The following is a 17,124-nucleotide window of genomic DNA, read 5'->3' as shown; positions in this document are numbered from 1 at the left end:
TCACACACTCTCTCACATTCACACACACACACACACACACACACTCTCTCACACACACACACACACACAAGATTGTTTATCATTGCTGCCTTGACTGTGTGTGCGCAGATCAAGGGTTTGGAGTGGCTGGTGTCTCTGTACAACAATAATCTGAACGGGATCCTGGCGGATGAGATGGGTTTGGGCAAAACCATCCAGACCATCGCGCTCATCACATACCTGATGGAGAACAAGCGCCTGAACGGACCCTACCTCATCATCGTGCCGCTCTCGTCAGTCGCTCTTCACTTCTCACACACATATCTTACAACACACGGTGTCTGTTTTCATCAACACTGTGTTTCTCTGGCAGAACTCTGTCTAACTGGGTCTATGAGTTTGATAAATGGGCGCCGTCTGTCGTCAAAGTCTCGTACAAGGTAAGCGACTCTTTCCAAGAACATTTGTTATAAATGCTGACGGATGACGAAATACTGTAACAAACAGTAAATATGAATCAGTGTTGGGGAGTGACTTAACTACTTTCTCTACTTGGCTGCATTTCACTTCTGCTCTAGCTTGTCAAGTCACATTAATTTAAATAGCGCTTGATACAATTGAGTTTCAAAGTGGTTTCACATATTCACAGTAATAAAAAGGAAAATAATGATTTATGATGCAAACTTAATCAAATATGAGACAAATTTAATTTCAGCTGTAAAGCAAAGACAATAGAGTCACTATATAATCTACACTATTACTTTAAAGTTGTCATGAAACTGAAGTTGCGCTAGTGTTTTCTCCTCTATTGTGTCGTATATTGAGTGAAACGCTTCAGGAAGAAGAACAAATGTGGGCGGGGCTTGATTGTGTCCGTGAGGAATTGATTAGATGGTTGTGGTTTGCTATTGGCTGATCTCGTGTGAGTGACAGGTTATTGCCCTGCCCACATCATCAGAGAAGAGAAGAGATGCTGCAAGAGGAACTTATTCTGATTCAAGATTATGAAGAAAAAATAACGATGTGCACCGATAAATCAATTAGAGTAAACACTGCACTATTCCATAAAAAATAAGAATAATGCATTTTGATTACATGGTGACTACGCAGCTTCAGTGTAGTTTACCACTTTATGAAACGGGCATCTCCTCTGATGTCATTTCCTCCCGAACAATGAGTTTCTCGTGGTATCGTTAATGGGCTTTGATCATGTGACGTGTGTTCAGGGATCTCCCGCTGCTAGAAGAGCCTTCGTACCACAGCTACGCAGCGGCAAGTTCAACGTGCTGCTCACGACTTACGAATACATCATCAAAGACAAGCAGGTGCTGGCCAAGGTAAGGCCCATGGGGTGTGTGTGTGTGTGTGTGTGTGTGTGTGTGTGTGTGCTCAGACGATGTGTGTGTTCAGAGCGTCTCCATTGACTGTAATTGTGTGAAGCGTCCTCCTTGTCATTTCTGACTTGTAACAAAAAACAAAACAATGTCTGAAAGCCGCTATGTGACAGGGTGTACAGCAAACAAGCTAAAACAAACAGAACTAAGTCAAGTCCCCTTCATTTATACAGGGACTGTTTAAAAGCAGCTTTACAGTGATTATAGGAGATTAAAGTAACAGAGATTGTTTTGGCTTTACAGCAGCTCTAGAATAAAGTTATTGTCCAGCTAAAGTTAGTTTTGATTGATTCACTTCCTTTGCGAAGATCATTTGTTATTATCTTAGCGGCTGCTAACACCACAGAAACCCTTAATGCGCTCCGGCCGCTCATTTACACAACAACAGTGTCTTGGACTCGAGAACGCAAACCTTGAAACCGGTTACAATGTGCAGGCGTTCAATAATTTTGAATAACGTCACCATCTCCGCGCAAACTTCAAAAACGCTGATGGCGTGCACATGCGTATTACGTGTTTAGTCTATAGATATGCACGTTTGAATGTATATGCGCGCATGAGTGTAGTCTTTCTCTACAAATTGACCTCAACAAATTACCTGTCTGGCCTTAAAAATGTATAATATAGAGTTTGTTGTGGCTTCTGCGTATCCATGTGAACTGGAATCATTTTAACAGCGTTTTATCAGTACAGCGGTAAAGGGAAGGAGGCCTTCACAGGGAGAGAGTAGTGACACTTCAGATAAGTTTGCAATACGTTTTTATAAGCCATCGACCCCAAAAACCGAGCGTTTAAGGAGACATAAGTGAATACAGGCAATAAGACGAGAAGAATGGGTAAATTGTGGGATCCTGACACTCAGTATGCACTAAATATACACTCCTGTGCAGGAAACATTTCATCACTGGTAAGTCAAATATCCGAAACGTCAGTTTTATATATTATATTTCTGTAAGCTAAGCTATCCTGTCGCCGGTTGCGTTCCCCTACACAGATTCGCTGGAAGTACATGATCGTGGACGAAGGTCACCGCATGAAGAACCACCACTGTAAGCTGACGCAGGTGTTGAACACACACTATCTGGCGCCGCGGCGTGTGTTGCTGACCGGGACGCCGCTGCAGAACAAGCTCCCCGAGCTCTGGGCGCTGCTCAACTTCCTGCTGCCCACCATCTTCAAGAGCTGCAGCACGTTTGAGCAGTGGTTCAACGCTCCCTTCGCCATGACCGGAGAGAAGGTTTGATTAGACTACCCCTCATCCTTCCCTCGGGGCATTTTGTCCCGGGAGCTGCTTTTTTTATTATTATTAAAAAATGTATTGTTTATTGGAGGGGTCCAAAACCCCATGACTTTTGTCGCACTTAAACCACGAATGCACAAACACATTTTTGAATGTATTTGAGGAGTTTTGTGGTTGAAATTTAAAAAAGTGACAAATCCTTCACTCGAGGGTCAATCTGACCCCCTTAGGAATTAATGGAACCTGAGGAATGCTTCAGTACACTTTGCAAAACCTAAAAATGCTCAAATTTCAGGCTAAAAATGCTAAAACTTTACCAAAATTTTATTTTATTTTATAATGTCTACATGTGTATTTGAATGCATATTGAAGAGAAACTGACTTTAGGACCCAGGGGAACAGCTCATTTGCTCCATATAGAGCTATAAGGCCATCTAGAGTCATGAAATATCATGTTATATTATTATTTTTACACGAGAGGTCGGCAGAGACACCCAATGTAAGATATTTTGAGCTGAATTAAAAGGTTTATGCATGAAATTGTATGTTATTTTGAATTTAAGTTGAAAGAATGTGAGGAATGTGCTTAAATTACTATTTATTTATTATTTGATGATTAAATCTAGTAAATTAAAGGTAAATAAAAAAAAAGAAAATCTCCCCAAAATTAAAATAATATTATCTAAATTAAATAAAAAAAAATGATGTATAGTTTTTGGGCTTCGGGTCATTTTGACCGACGAGGAAAGGATTTGTTCCAGGACGCGAGGGTCGCTAATTGTGTTTTGGAGTTTCCTAAAATAGGTTTAAATGCACACCCAAAAAGGTCAAAAACGCTTTAATTTTCTCATAATATCCACTACAGCATCAGCTCTTTTCTCTCAGGCCCCATCCACACTACTACGTTTTAGTTTAGAAACGGAGACCTTTTGCTACGTTTGCACATCCCGTCCACACTAAAATGGAAAAAAACGAAGACCTAAAGCGGAGAAGTTTAGAAACGCTGCTGACCCTGTTTTGCGTTTTGAATCTCCTGACGGCGTTTTAGTGAAGACGGGTCAAAACGGAGGACTTTAGAAACGATGACGCAGAGACTCACGCTCTGCTCTGATTGGCTGTCATACAACGGAAGAAAACATTCAACAACAGCCTGGACTACCAGTTACGTTAGTGCAAGTAAATTCTGCATTTTACAATGCTATAACTGTACATGCGCCGGAGGCGAGCTATTATTCCAGCGATCTGTGACAATTCCCTTGTGCAGCGGCGGTATCGACCGTACATGGAGCGTCGGTTTTGGGTTAAGCCGGAAGAACCAGCGCATGGTGGGATAATTTTATCAATGAAGTTGTGGTTCCTGAGGAATGGTCCAAAAAGCTTTGAATGTCCAGATCGGCACTTATCAACCTCAGCGAAATCTGAGGAATAGTCGATCTGTTTCCCGTTTACACCGTCACGCGCACGCCCAGTGTAGGTGAATGGTCACGTGATACACGTTTTCAGTCGTTTTAATGTGGACGGAGATCAGTTCTAATACGCAGCTGAAACGCTGGTGTGGACGGAGATCGTATTCGTTTTAATTCTCCGTTTCTAAACTAAAACGCAGTAGTGTGGATGGGGCCTCAGTGTCTGAAACGCTTCGATCAAAGATTTAGTCTCTCTAAACCCCGCCTCTCTGAGAGCTGCTCTGCTCTGATTGGACAGATGGCCCAGTCTACTGTGATTGGTCGACCGCTTACAACTAGTGTCGGAAACCAAATCCCCATTAGCATATCTGAGTTTTAATCTATCTATTTCAGCATGATTCAAAGTAAAGTTGTAAAATTTATTTAAAAGCTCCGTTTACAGCTGATATAAAGATGAGTTTTGGTGGATCGGATCACAAGTAGACGAGGGAAACACATTCCCGTTTACACCTTGTGTTTTAATCCGTCTCTTTTGTCCACTTTCACTCACTTCTGTCCTGATTTCTTCAAAGGAGGGTCTATGGGCGGGTGAATGTGTGTGTTTTTTTAGATCTTTCAATCTAATAAACTCATGCAATTCACAGATGAACGCACCCGGAGATAATGGAAAAACACACAGAGCATCAGATTTGGTTTCTGCTCTGACAGACGCAAGACCCGCCGAACGCTGTGAGTGTGTGTTAGAAATCAGGAAATGATCAGAGAACATTGTGCTTGCTACGTTCTTCATCTTCAAACCAAACTTGGGTCTCCAGCTGACTACGTTTCAATCCCGTCTGGTTAGCGCACTTCCCATAAAGTTACGCATTAGTTCAACGCATTCGTCCACATGATCACTACACAATCAATCCGGTCTAATGCGTGTTCAACTCCCTCTGGAAGTGGTGAAAGTGGACAAGCTCGAAGTGTTTTAGACTTAGTTTAACCAAAATGCCTTGTAACACCAGGTGTAAACAGATCCTGAATGTTGCACAATGTTGTCATAAAGGAAAATAATATGATTCCATCTTTCAGAAATGAATATTTGATTGAACGTGAAGAGTAGTAGACCTGACAGTAGTGTCTGATGATGTGTGTCAGGTGGACCTGAACGAGGAGGAGACGATCCTGATCATTCGGCGTCTGCATAAAGTGCTCCGGCCGTTCCTGTTGCGAAGACTGAAGAAAGAAGTCGAGGCGCAGCTGCCGGAGAAGGTGTGTGTGTGCCGTGCGATGCACACTTCAGTCTATGTGTCTGTGCGTCAAGATGTTTCCATCTGCCTAATTTTATGAAAATTTTGTGTTATCGCATAAAAAAATGCTGGATGAAAACTAGGGCTCGCATCCAAAATAAAGTTTGTGTTTACATAATACATGTGTGTGTGTACTGTGTATAATTATTTTGTATCTATAAATGCACACACATGCATGCATATATTTAAGAAATATTTGCATGTATATACTTTATATAATATAATATAACATATTTACATTTATATTATATATTAATGTTATATGTAAATAACACATTTTTCTTAAATATATGCATGCATGTGTGTATTTATATATAGAAAACAATTATACACAGTACACACACATAATATGTAAACACAAACTTTTATTTTGGATGCGAAACGCATAAATTGTGCATAGAAAACAAATGGAGACACATTTACTGAATAAATCCCTCGATACGCAACAATAAACTCACGTCACTTTCCCTCAGGCTGTGATTGGATAACTGGAGTAAGCTGTGGACCAATGGCATCGCAGCCTCTCTAATGTTGGTTTGGCATTTCTGAAAGTGTGTGATCCGAATGATTGGGTTTAATTCCCTCCAGAAGCGTCTCACACACACGAGTGTGTTCCCGAACACCAGCATCCGAACGCTAGAGAACATGAGAGTGTTTATTGTGTTTCGTCTGACGCTCTGAGACACACTCGGTTATGATGGAGGGAAAAATGGCTGAGTGCAGAAGCTTCGTTTTTTTACTGATAATTTGCGCCAATTTCCCAGAAAGTGATGATTTTGTTCTCTTGAACACACAGGACGGACACGCTACTTTATTTACGGTTTATGCGATATTCCAACTGTGCGCATAAGTTAAATTCACTACTTTGGATGGAAACACAGCTTGAGTCTCAAGCATTTGTGGTGTTCTATGTCCATGTGCAGGTGGAGTACGTGATAAAGTGTGACATGTCGGCTCTTCAGAGGGTTTTGTACCGACACATGCAGGCCAAAGGAGTTCTGCTAACCGACGGCTCCGAGAAGGACAAGAAGGTGAGGACGAGTGTGTGTAACAGAAACACCTGACATCTTCAGTGCTGGAAATCGTGCAGCTGTGTGTTGTTGAACATTGTGTGTGTTTCAGGGTAAGGGCGGCACTAAGACTCTGATGAACACTATTATGCAGCTGAGGAAGATCTGTAATCATCCCTACATGTTCCAGCAAATTGAGGTGCGTGAAAGGGGACATATCATGAAAATCGGACTTTTCCCGTGTTTGAGTGCTATAATCGGGTCCGCTGTGCTTCTAACAACCCTGAAAACTTGAAACCAAGTAACTTTGTTCTGGTGAGCTTTTCTCTGCAAGCATGTCAAAAAATAAGCACATCAGATATCTGTCTATCTGACGTATGAAGGGGATTTTATTATAATATTACCGGCACGTTTACACACACCAGCCGACAGTTCTAATGCAATAGTAAAAGTTCGAGCAAAGCATGAAAACTGTTCGAGAACTGAACACTATTGACCAGAACATGTCACCGCTGTCTTATAAACACCTCAGGAACTATGGACACTTGTGTAGAAGTTCAACATGATGATGAGATGATCAATGTAACTCCACAACAACTACATAAATGTCTCCACTAACATCATAAACTCTTCCTGAGTCTCTCCGTAAGGCTGCACTCGCTACTGGTTATTCTGGGATTCTGGATGAGTGAGATCGGCCTGTTCTGGTATTGCCGGAGTTTCTGAAGCTCGTGTAAAGACTCCGCCCTCTTCTGATCGGAGGCGGAGCAACAGCTCATTTGCATTTAAAGGGACACACTTAAACACGGCGCGTTTTTGCTCGCACCCAAAAAGTGTCCATTTTAATATGCTATAAAAAATGATCTGGTATTTTGAGCTGAAATTTCACACACACATTCTGGGGATGCAATAGATTTATATTACATCTTGTGAAAGGGGCATAATATGTCGCCTTTAATGTGTCTGTCTCAGTGTGTTGATCATTCGGTTTGTGAGGCTTTTCTTGCCTGAATGTGCTGCTTTTGCAGGAGTCGTTTTCGGAGCATCTGGGTTTCTCTGGCGGGATAGTTCAAGGGTGAGCGCAAACACAGTGTGACACATGACACGTTACCAGGACTGAGCCTTTAAATGACCTTTATTTAACATCTGACCTGCAGGGCTGACCTGTACCGGGCCTCAGGGAAGTTTGAGGTGCTGGATCGTATTTTGCCCAAATTACGGGCGTCCAATCACAAAGTGCTGCTCTTCTGCCAAATGACGTCACTGATGACCATAATGGAGGATTATTTTGCGTACCGCAGCTTTAAATATCTTCGTCTGGATGGTGAGTCTGTGTTTCTCTTTTTCTTTGATTTGTGGTGTTTGCAAAGTAGAGCATGATTATTATTATTATTAAAGCTCATTCTGATCTGGACAAACCCAATCATACATCATTTTTGACCTGCTGAAGGGCCATTTGGACACCAGGAGATCACATGATTTCCCTGATGTGGAAAACGTGGATGGAATTGTGGAATCCAGTCATAAAAAATGTAATTTACCATATAACACAGAATGTCATGAACATATCAAGAGTAGAGATGTACATTTAATCAAATCTGTAAATTTAATGTCTGTAAATATTAAACTGCCAAAACCAGTTTAAACATGAAAATATGATCCTCGTGTTTTCTGCGTGTGCCGTTTCACTATACGAGGACATGAACACATGAACTTCAGTCACTTCAACAGCATTTCACTATTTGATTTAAGAAAAACTCATCATTTCACACACAGAAACAACAACCCGCCAAAATAAAAGTACGGTTTATCTTGAAAAACTTGTGACAGAAGTATATTACTGCTGTAATACTTTATATGTACCTCTAATAATAATAAGAAGATTATAAAACTTTTGTATTTTAACACAATATTTATGCCATAAAATAAAACATTCCATAGAAAACATGGAATTTGTCAAAAATAAGACGGAATTTGAGAAAAAAATGTAGTTCATGTACACACAAAAATGTAATTTTTGTCAAGTGTTTAATAAATCACTGTTTAAATGCATTGATTTCAATTAATTAGACAAGCTTTTTGATTGCTAAATTTTTATTTAACCATTTAAACGGAGTCCAGAAAAATGAAAAAACAAGGAATTTGAAAAAAATCTAATAAAACGGCCCTAATAAGCATTAAACATGCGGAATCATGGGAAATGGTCAGGCCGACTCTGCTCTCATGTCAAGCATCGATTATGTTTTCTTCAGAACTGAACGAGACACATGACTCGGCCCACATGTTTTGGTTATGCCAAATTATTAGTGGCGCAGTGGTTCATGTAGGTTGTCTACAAACCGAAAGGTTGGTGGTTTGATCCCCGGTTCCACCTGAGCAAGTGTCGATGTGTCCATGAGCAGGACACCTAACCCCGGCTGCTCTCGACGAGCGGGATGGCGCCTTGCATGACTGACACCGCCGTCGGTGTATGAATGTGTGAGTGAATGGGTGAATGTGAGGTAATATGTAAAGCGCTTTGGTGGCCATTGGGTCTGTTAAAGCACTATATTAATGCAGTCCATTTACCATTCAGAGAGTTTCTACTCCAGAGAGTTTGGGTAAAAGTGATATTTACCTCTTAAAGATCTTTCTGGTCGCCTGCAAAAAAGCGGCCACTAAATGTCGGCTCAATAGATGTAGATCTGTAGATGTAGAGATGTAGATCCCTTTTGTAGATCTGTGTTCATGCATTGTCAATCCAGTATGCTCCATGTAAAAAATGAACCTCTCCTTTCGTTTACAGAAGGACAAAGATGAAAAGTACTGGAGGAAATGGGATTGACTTTAGACTTTTAGAACTGTACTACAATTTCTACTTGTATCACATAGTTGCTGACTCCTTGTAAGACCTCATGTAACAGTAATCGTTAAAAAGTTTAACCATGTGTGCTTGTTGTTATCTTTTCTTTAAACTTTTTTTTCTTTACTTTTTCCTCGATGTGTACAAAAAAGGAAAACTGTTTAAAAAAATAAAAGTTTTTAAAATATTTTAACGTTTTTAGAACTGACAGAGACGGAAATTAGATTTTTACATTTTTCATGTAACAGTTATTGTTAATGGTTGTGTGCTGAATTTTTTTTTTACTTCTTTTCTTTTCTTTTTTTCTATTCCTCATTGATGTGTACAAAAAAGGAAAAACTGTTTAAAAAATAAAAGTTTTTAGCTTTTTTAACGTTTTTAGAACTGCCCGAGACAGAAATGAGATTTGCCTCCTCAGAGTTGAGTGTGTGTGTGTGTGTGTGTGTGTGTGTGTGTGTGTGTGTGTGTGTGTGTGTGTGTGTGTGTGTGTGTGTGTGTGTGTGTGTTTTAGGCACGACCAAAGCAGAGGATCGTGGGATGCTGCTGAAGACCTTCAATGATCCGGCCTCTCAGTATTTTATATTCCTGTTGAGCACCAGAGCAGGAGGACTGGGACTCAATCTACAGAGCGCCGATACCGTCATCATATTCGACAGCGACTGGAACCCTCATCAGGTAGAGCACATTCATCATCATCATCATCATCATCATCATCTTCATAAGTCATCGTACAGAACTCATGTTTGTTCCAGGGTTCGTACAACAATTCCCCTTTGAATTCAAGCCAGCACAAGACGAGGACGACACGTTTATTCACAAAGAACGCTTTTAAATGTTGTATTATGAGGCAGACGTGTGTGTGTGTGTGTGTGTGTGTGTGTGTGTGTGTGTGTGTGTGTGTGTGTGTGTGTGTGTGTGTGTGTGTGTGTGTGCGCTCTCGCTCACAGCTTTATATTGAGGTGGGAACTTTATATTTAGTGAAGAAAATAAATTGCATGAACAGAAACATTCAGGAGCTGGTGTTCAATCTCTGCCCGTGACTTTCATACATTAAACAGCTTCACTACTGAAAGACACATTATATTTCTCAGCAATGATGCGATAACTTCACTGTAATTAATTATACCAACAAACTTCACTATTAGGTTACTTACTCGCACACCCTCTCTCTCTCTCTCTCTCTCTCTCTCTCTCTCTCTCTCTCTAAAATATTTAAATATCTAAAAATATTACAGCGCTAGTTCAGAATTCACTTCAGAATTCTAGATCTGAGCTGTAGATAAACGAAAATTATATACAAACTATATATCGGTTCCCTTCAGATTTTCGTGTTCCAGGGTTCGTACAAGGTGCATAAAATGCTGGAAGTACTTGAATTTTACTTTTTGAAATGCAAGTCCTGGAAAACCCTTAAAACAGACATATTTATGAAAAGATACTTAAAAAGCGCTTGAATTATTGAAAGACAATATATTTGAAATTAGTGTTAAATTTTCTTGATAAAGCAATCTATTCACACATAATGAAGCTGCAGCCCGTCTGATACATATATAGAGCCATGTCACATGACTATGAGTGTGATATTGCTCATAAATATCAGAGTATATGATACATCTTTCATTCTTCAGGTCAATCATATATTCATGGAAATAAATCAGTTTGAATAATGAATGCGATATCTTTGTCATAGTATTCTTTCAATGGTTAAAGTTTCCACAGTCATTGCACCCGCTGCACTTTATTTATACCATTTTGTTTTTTAAGTTTATTTTTATTTTTATCTATTTACCTTTTTTAGAATTTAAAGTCAAAGTTTATTTATAAAGCACTTTTTAAAAACAGCAAGTGTTTAACAAAGTGCTGTACACGTATATATCCTCTATCAATGATATTTAAAAGATAAGATAGGTATTTGTTTGATAAGTGAGATCTCAGTCCTTGAAAACCAAGAAAGTAGTGTTTGAAAAGTCCTCGAAAGTCCTGGATTTGTGTTTTACTGTGTGTGTGTGTGTGTGTGTGTAGGACCTCCAGGCGCAGGATCGAGCCCATCGGATCGGACAGCAGAACGAGGTGCGCGTTCTGCGTCTCTGTACCGTCAACAGTGTAGAAGAAAAGATCCTAGCGGCTGCTAAATACAAGCTGAATGTCGACCAGAAGGTGATCCAGGCCGGCATGTTCGACCAGAAGTCGTCGAGTCATGAGCGCCGAGCGTTTCTTCAGGCCATTCTGGAGCACGAGGAGCAGGACGAGGTCAGGAGTATCACTCCTTCTGCGTATAGTAGGCGACAAACAGTATGTGAGCCGAGTAGTATATCCAAATTCTTAGTATTCATAAAACAGTTGGCGTAATGTATCCAGATAACGTAATGCTTCTGAAGTGCGCATATGATGGACACTTTACTGTCCCATGAGGCCATGAGGTTTTGTTAATGCTAGTGATGCCGTAGGTCACATGACAGTGACAACATGGCAAATTTAATCTTACAAAATACTATATAGAATATTCTTGTAACAGTTGCAAAGCAAGTTTCAAATTAAATGTTGTACCTTTATAGTATGTGATTTCGGCACGTCATCTGTGCATGAGAATATTACAGTATTAGACCCAATGTTTCATTAATTAATGACCACATTCAAAGAGGCCTGTTGTGTGCATGTATACAATAACATATTTTTAGAATGTTAAAGTGCCCCTATTATGCTATTTTAAAGGGTTTTTAATGTTGTTTTTGGCACCTACAGTAGGTTTACATGGATCAAAGATCAAAAAACACTTTAATTGTCTCATAATCTCCACTGCAGCATCAGCTCTTTTCTCTCAGTGTCTGAAACGCTTCGATTGAAGATTCAGTCTCTCTAAACTCCGCCCCTCTGAGAGCTGCTCTGCTCTGATTGGTCAGAAAGCAAACGCTCATTATCATATCTGAATCTCAGCTCAGCAGAAAGCAGCGCCTTCTCGACACGAACAACACGAACCAAACTCTTCCAGTCTCAGATAAACTACAGTGATTGAGGGCGGAGCTAAGAGACGCTGTTCAGCCAATCAAGAGCATAGACTGGCATTATGCAAATTAGTTACAAAGCTACGCAGGATCAGCAGCAACTGAGACTGAATTCATGTCGACTCGTTTCGGTTTAGAATCGACAAAAACTAAATTTATCTGCACTTTTAAATCTTTGAAATTTTGCAAACAGCTTTGTGAGTGTAAAAGCGCATAATAAGGGCACTTTCATGTAAATCTACAGGATTCAGTGAGAGAATTTTGTTTGTTCAGAATATATGAAAGATTAATATGAATTTCCCAATAGCTGTGAAGCATCTGAACCTTATTTTCAGAACGTGTTCATGAATCTCTTCGTTATTTTCTGTACTTTCTTTAATTTCTGAAGCTCTGTTCCCGTGTCTCTGTCAGGAAGAAGATGAAGTGCCGGACGATGAGACCGTAAATCAGATGATCGCTCGGAGTGAAGACGAGTTTGACCAGTTCATGGTCTCGTTTCATTCCCTCTCACTTACATTTACAGAGTCGATGTGAATCGCCGAATCGCTGAGTCCTGAGCGAGTCCGAATGACCTTCCGTTGTGTTTCTGTGTAGCGCATGGATTTGGATCGCCGGCGCGAGGAAGCTCGTAATCCGAAGCGAAAGCCTCGTCTCATGGAGGAGGACGAGCTTCCCACGTGGATCATGAAAGATGATGCGGAGGTGGAAAGACTGACCTGTGAGGAAGAGGAGGAGAAGATGTTCGGTCGCGGGTCCCGGCAGAGAAAAGAGGTCGACTACAGCGACTCGCTCACTGAGAAACAGTGGCTGAAGGTCAGAGAGAGAGATATATATATATATACACTAGTGCTGGGCAACGATTAATATAAACGTTTCTGTTCACAATACATAATATACTGTATGCGTGTGCATAATTATTTTCTGTATATACACTACCGTTCAAAAGTTTGGGGGCAATACGATTTTTTTTAAAGAAATTAATACTTTTCTTCATTAAATTGATCAAAAGTGACCGTAAAGAAATCTATAATAATGCAAAATATTTCTTTTGTAGTTAAAATGATTTTCTCCTGAACTTTTACTATATATTCACATAGAAAACAGTTATTTTAAATTGGCATAATATTTCACAATATTACTGGGTTTGTTTTGTATTTTTAATCAAATAAATGCAGCCTTGGTGAGCAGAAGAGACTTTAAAAACATTAAAAATCTTACCGACCCCAAACTTTTGAACAGCAGTGTAAACACACACACATGCTTGCATATATTTAAGATATATATAAAATATTTATATTTTTAATATATATATTTATATAAATTTATGTATAAATATGTATACAGTATATACGTCCAAATATTTCTTAAATATATACATGACTATTTGTGTATTTTATATATATATATAAAATAATTATTCACAGTACACATGCATTTATTATGTATTGTGAACACAAACTTTTATTTTGGATGTGATTAATCGTTGCTCTGCACTAACGCTGTTTACACTGGAACACAAATCCGATCTTTTAATCACATCTGACACAGATTGGGATTTGTTGCACACGTGTAAACACAGAAATCCGCACAAGATTCGATTTTTTCGCATACGATCTGAGCCACTTCCAATTGTGGATTTAATTGAGATACATATCCGATATCTGGACGTCCGACCCAATGTCTACACACACACATCCCATTCCCATTACAATTCAAGCCAGCACAAGACGAGGACGACACGTTTATTCACAAAGAACGCTTTTTATTGTTGTATTATGAGGTGTGTGTGTGTGTGTGTGTGTGTGTGTGTGTGTGTGTGTGTGTGTGTGTGTGTGTGTGTGTGTGTGTGTGTGTGTGTGTGTGTGCTCGCTCACAGCTTTATATTGAGGTGGGAACTTTATATTTATCTTTGTAAAGAAAATAAATTGCGTGAACAGAAACATTCAGGAGCTGGTGTTCAATCTCTGCCCGTGACTTTCATACATAAAACAGCTTCACTACTGAAAGACACATTATATTTCTAAGCAATGAGGCGATAACTTCACTGTAATTAATTATACCAACAAACTTCACTATTAGGTTACTCACTCGCATGCGGACTCCAGATATCGGACTCCAGTTCTGTCTAAAGTGAGTGTAAACATCGGAAATGCTCAAAAGATCGGATCTGTGCATGAAGACTTGCAGTGTAAATGCAGCCTAATATATACGTGCGTTTTCTTCTCTTCTTTAGTCGGACGTTTCTAATCGCTGCCTCTTTTCTCAGGCTATTGAGGACGGGACTCTGGACGAAATCGAGGAGGAGGTTCGGCACAAGAAAACGACCCGGAAGAGGAGGCGGGATCGGGATCCGGATGTGATTCCCTCCACCTCAGGAGCGCGAGGAGCGAGAGAACGAGACGACGACAGCAAGAGACAGAAGAAACGAGGGCGTCCGCCATCAGAGAAGCTGTCGCCAAACCCTCCCTCACTCACCAAGAAGATGAAGAAGATCGTGGACGCGGTGATTAAATATAAGGAGAAGTGAGTGTGGAAATAAGGACGAGTTATTACAGAGTAACAGTGAGAGAGTTTCCACGGCTCTTTAACCACATTCACACTAAATATGATCCGATCAGGACGTGCACAAAAGAGGAATTCACTCACACACACACACACACACTCACTCACACACACACACACACACTCTCTCACACACACTCACACACACACACACACACACACACTCTCTTACACACACTCACACACACACACACACACACACACTCTCTCAGACACACTCTCACACACACACACACACACACACTCTCGCACACACACACACTCACACACACACAAACACACTCTCTCAGACACACACACACACACTCCTTTTTAACCACATCTGAATGTAGCTTGATTGGAATTTTTTTTGCCATTCACACTTGCTAAATATGATCCAATCAGGATGTGCACAAAAGAGGATTTGAGCACAAGTCACTCACACACACACTCACCCACACACTCACACACACCATCACGCACACACACAGACACACACAAACACTAACTGATAAATATGATCCGATCAGGACGTGGACAAAAATCAGATTTGGACTGAGAGTGTGAGCAAGTCTTCGGAGACATCAGATGTGTGTATTATGCCTCTCTGAGCGTGTGTGTGTGTGTGTGTGTTGTGAATGTTGCAGTAACGGGCGTCAGTTGAGCGAGGTCTTCATCCAGCTGCCGTCACGGAAGGAGCTTCCCGAGTATTACGAGCTGATCCGCAAACCTGTGGACTTCAGGAAGATCAAGGTCAGTGTGTCCATGCCTGGGGTTACAGGTTTATTCAGGTATCGTATTAGTTACACAAGTGTGTGTGTGTGTGTGTGTGTGTGTGTGTGTGTGTGTGTGTGTGTGTGTGTGTGTGTGTGTGTGTGTGTGTGTGTGTGTGTGTGTGTGTGTGTGTGTGTGTGTGTGTGTGTGTGTGTGTGCAGGAACGCATCCGGAGTCACCGGTACCGAAGCCTCAATGATCTGGAGAGAGACGTGATGCTGCTGTGTCAGAACGCTCAAACCTTCAACCTCGAGGGATCGCTGGTTAGAGACACTCACACACACACACTCTCTCACACACACTCATAGACACACACTCACAGACGCACACACTCACACACACACACTTTCACTTACTCACTCTCTCTCACGCGCACACACACACACACACACACTCTATCACACACTCACATTCACACACACACACACACTCTCTCACACACACTCATAGACACACACTCACAGACGCACACACACTTTCACTTACTCACTCTCTCTCTCACACACACACACACACACACACACATACACACTCTATCACTCACTCACTCACTCACACAGACACACACACACTCACAAACACACTCAAACACACACATGCAAACACAGACACTGACATACACACACACTCAATCACACACACAGACACACGCACACTCACAAACACACTCAAACACACACATGCAAACACAGACACTGACATACACACACACTCAATCACACACACAGACACACTCACAAACACACTCAAACACAGACACTGACATACACACACACTCAATCACACACACAGACACACTCACAAACACACTCAAACACAGACACTGACATACACACACACTCAATCACACACACAGACACACTCACAAACACACTCAAACACAGACACTGACATACACACACACTCAATCACACACACAGAGACACTCAATGACACACTCAGTTCCTGTAGACCTACAGGATCTTGTTTTAAGCTCAAATAATCCTAGTAATTTACTTTTGTGGAGCCCTTCTTCAGCTCAAACACTGAAACACATGTACACAAATCTATAAATGTGTGTGTGTGTGTTTGTGTGTCAGATCTACGAGGACTCTATCGTGCTGCAGTCGGTCTTCACCAGCCTGTGTCAGAAGATCGAGCGAGAGGAAGAGAGTGATGGAGAGGACAGTGAGGAAGATGAAGAGGACGAAGGCTCGGACTCAGAGAGTCAGTCAAACTCAGTTTATATATTTACTCTTATTATACAGTCTCTATCCAGCAACAGGGAACGCTCCCAGAACTGGCCAACGTTATGAACACGTTCTTCCAGTAACATTAATGGACCATTCGTTCAAAGTTATCTGGTCTTTAATGATGTTCTCAAAACGTTAGCACAAAAACATTATTTATACATCAGTTATGGAACGTTTTTAGTTGGATGTTCATCTAATGTTGCTAGTTCTCTGAACGTTCAAATGTAACGTTTCCATGATGTTTGAAGAATGATACAATAGAATGTTCCATTACAGTTTTCTACAGTCGCTAGGACACATTTCTCAATACTTTGGTCACTTTTTCAAAACTCTTCACACAGTTCTCCAAACCAACTTTCAGCTCGGCACAGCAGTTCATTTCACTTTCAAAATGCATTAAAACTACTAAATC

General features: G+C 40.7%; 1 protein-coding gene across 4 annotated transcripts in view; it reads left to right on the top strand.

Annotated features, from left to right (window-relative positions):
• The window catches only part of smarca4b (SWI/SNF related BAF chromatin remodeling complex subunit ATPase 4b), a 63,161-nt gene that overhangs the window by 40,882 nt on the left and 5,155 nt on the right, over nucleotides 1-17,124 (top strand). The window contains exons 15-31 of one of the 4 annotated variants that reach the window (XM_077245577.1): nucleotides 109-272; nucleotides 353-419; nucleotides 1,206-1,316; nucleotides 2,368-2,610; nucleotides 5,160-5,273; nucleotides 6,235-6,342; nucleotides 6,434-6,520; nucleotides 7,350-7,396; nucleotides 7,479-7,645; nucleotides 9,675-9,838; nucleotides 11,186-11,413; nucleotides 12,577-12,654; nucleotides 12,760-12,978; nucleotides 14,432-14,688; nucleotides 15,354-15,459; nucleotides 15,642-15,743; nucleotides 16,560-16,686. In XM_077245577.1, the coding sequence (XP_077101692.1) occupies nucleotides 109-272; nucleotides 353-419; nucleotides 1,206-1,316; nucleotides 2,368-2,610; nucleotides 5,160-5,273; nucleotides 6,235-6,342; nucleotides 6,434-6,520; nucleotides 7,350-7,396; nucleotides 7,479-7,645; nucleotides 9,675-9,838; nucleotides 11,186-11,413; nucleotides 12,577-12,654; nucleotides 12,760-12,978; nucleotides 14,432-14,688; nucleotides 15,354-15,459; nucleotides 15,642-15,743; nucleotides 16,560-16,686 (2,389 nt within the window). Of the gene's footprint in view, nucleotides 1-108; nucleotides 273-352; nucleotides 420-1,205; nucleotides 1,317-2,367; nucleotides 2,611-5,159; nucleotides 5,274-6,234; nucleotides 6,343-6,433; nucleotides 6,521-7,349; nucleotides 7,397-7,478; nucleotides 7,646-9,674; nucleotides 9,839-11,185; nucleotides 11,456-12,576; nucleotides 12,655-12,759; nucleotides 12,979-14,398; nucleotides 14,689-15,353; nucleotides 15,460-15,641; nucleotides 15,744-16,559; nucleotides 16,687-17,124 lie in introns of all 4 variants that reach the window. The other 3 variants (XM_077245575.1, XM_077245576.1, XM_077245578.1) reach the window with 3 other exon arrangements.

The sequence above is a fragment of the Siphateles boraxobius genome, unplaced genomic scaffold (genome assembly GCF_051911475.1).
Source record: "Siphateles boraxobius isolate OS27281-9 unplaced genomic scaffold, OSU_SipBor_1 27, whole genome shotgun sequence".
In the NCBI taxonomy this organism is placed as follows: Eukaryota; Metazoa; Chordata; class Actinopteri; order Cypriniformes; family Leuciscidae; genus Siphateles; species Siphateles boraxobius.
Note: the sequence above shows the minus strand (reverse complement) of the source record. Positions and strands in the feature narration are given on the sequence as shown.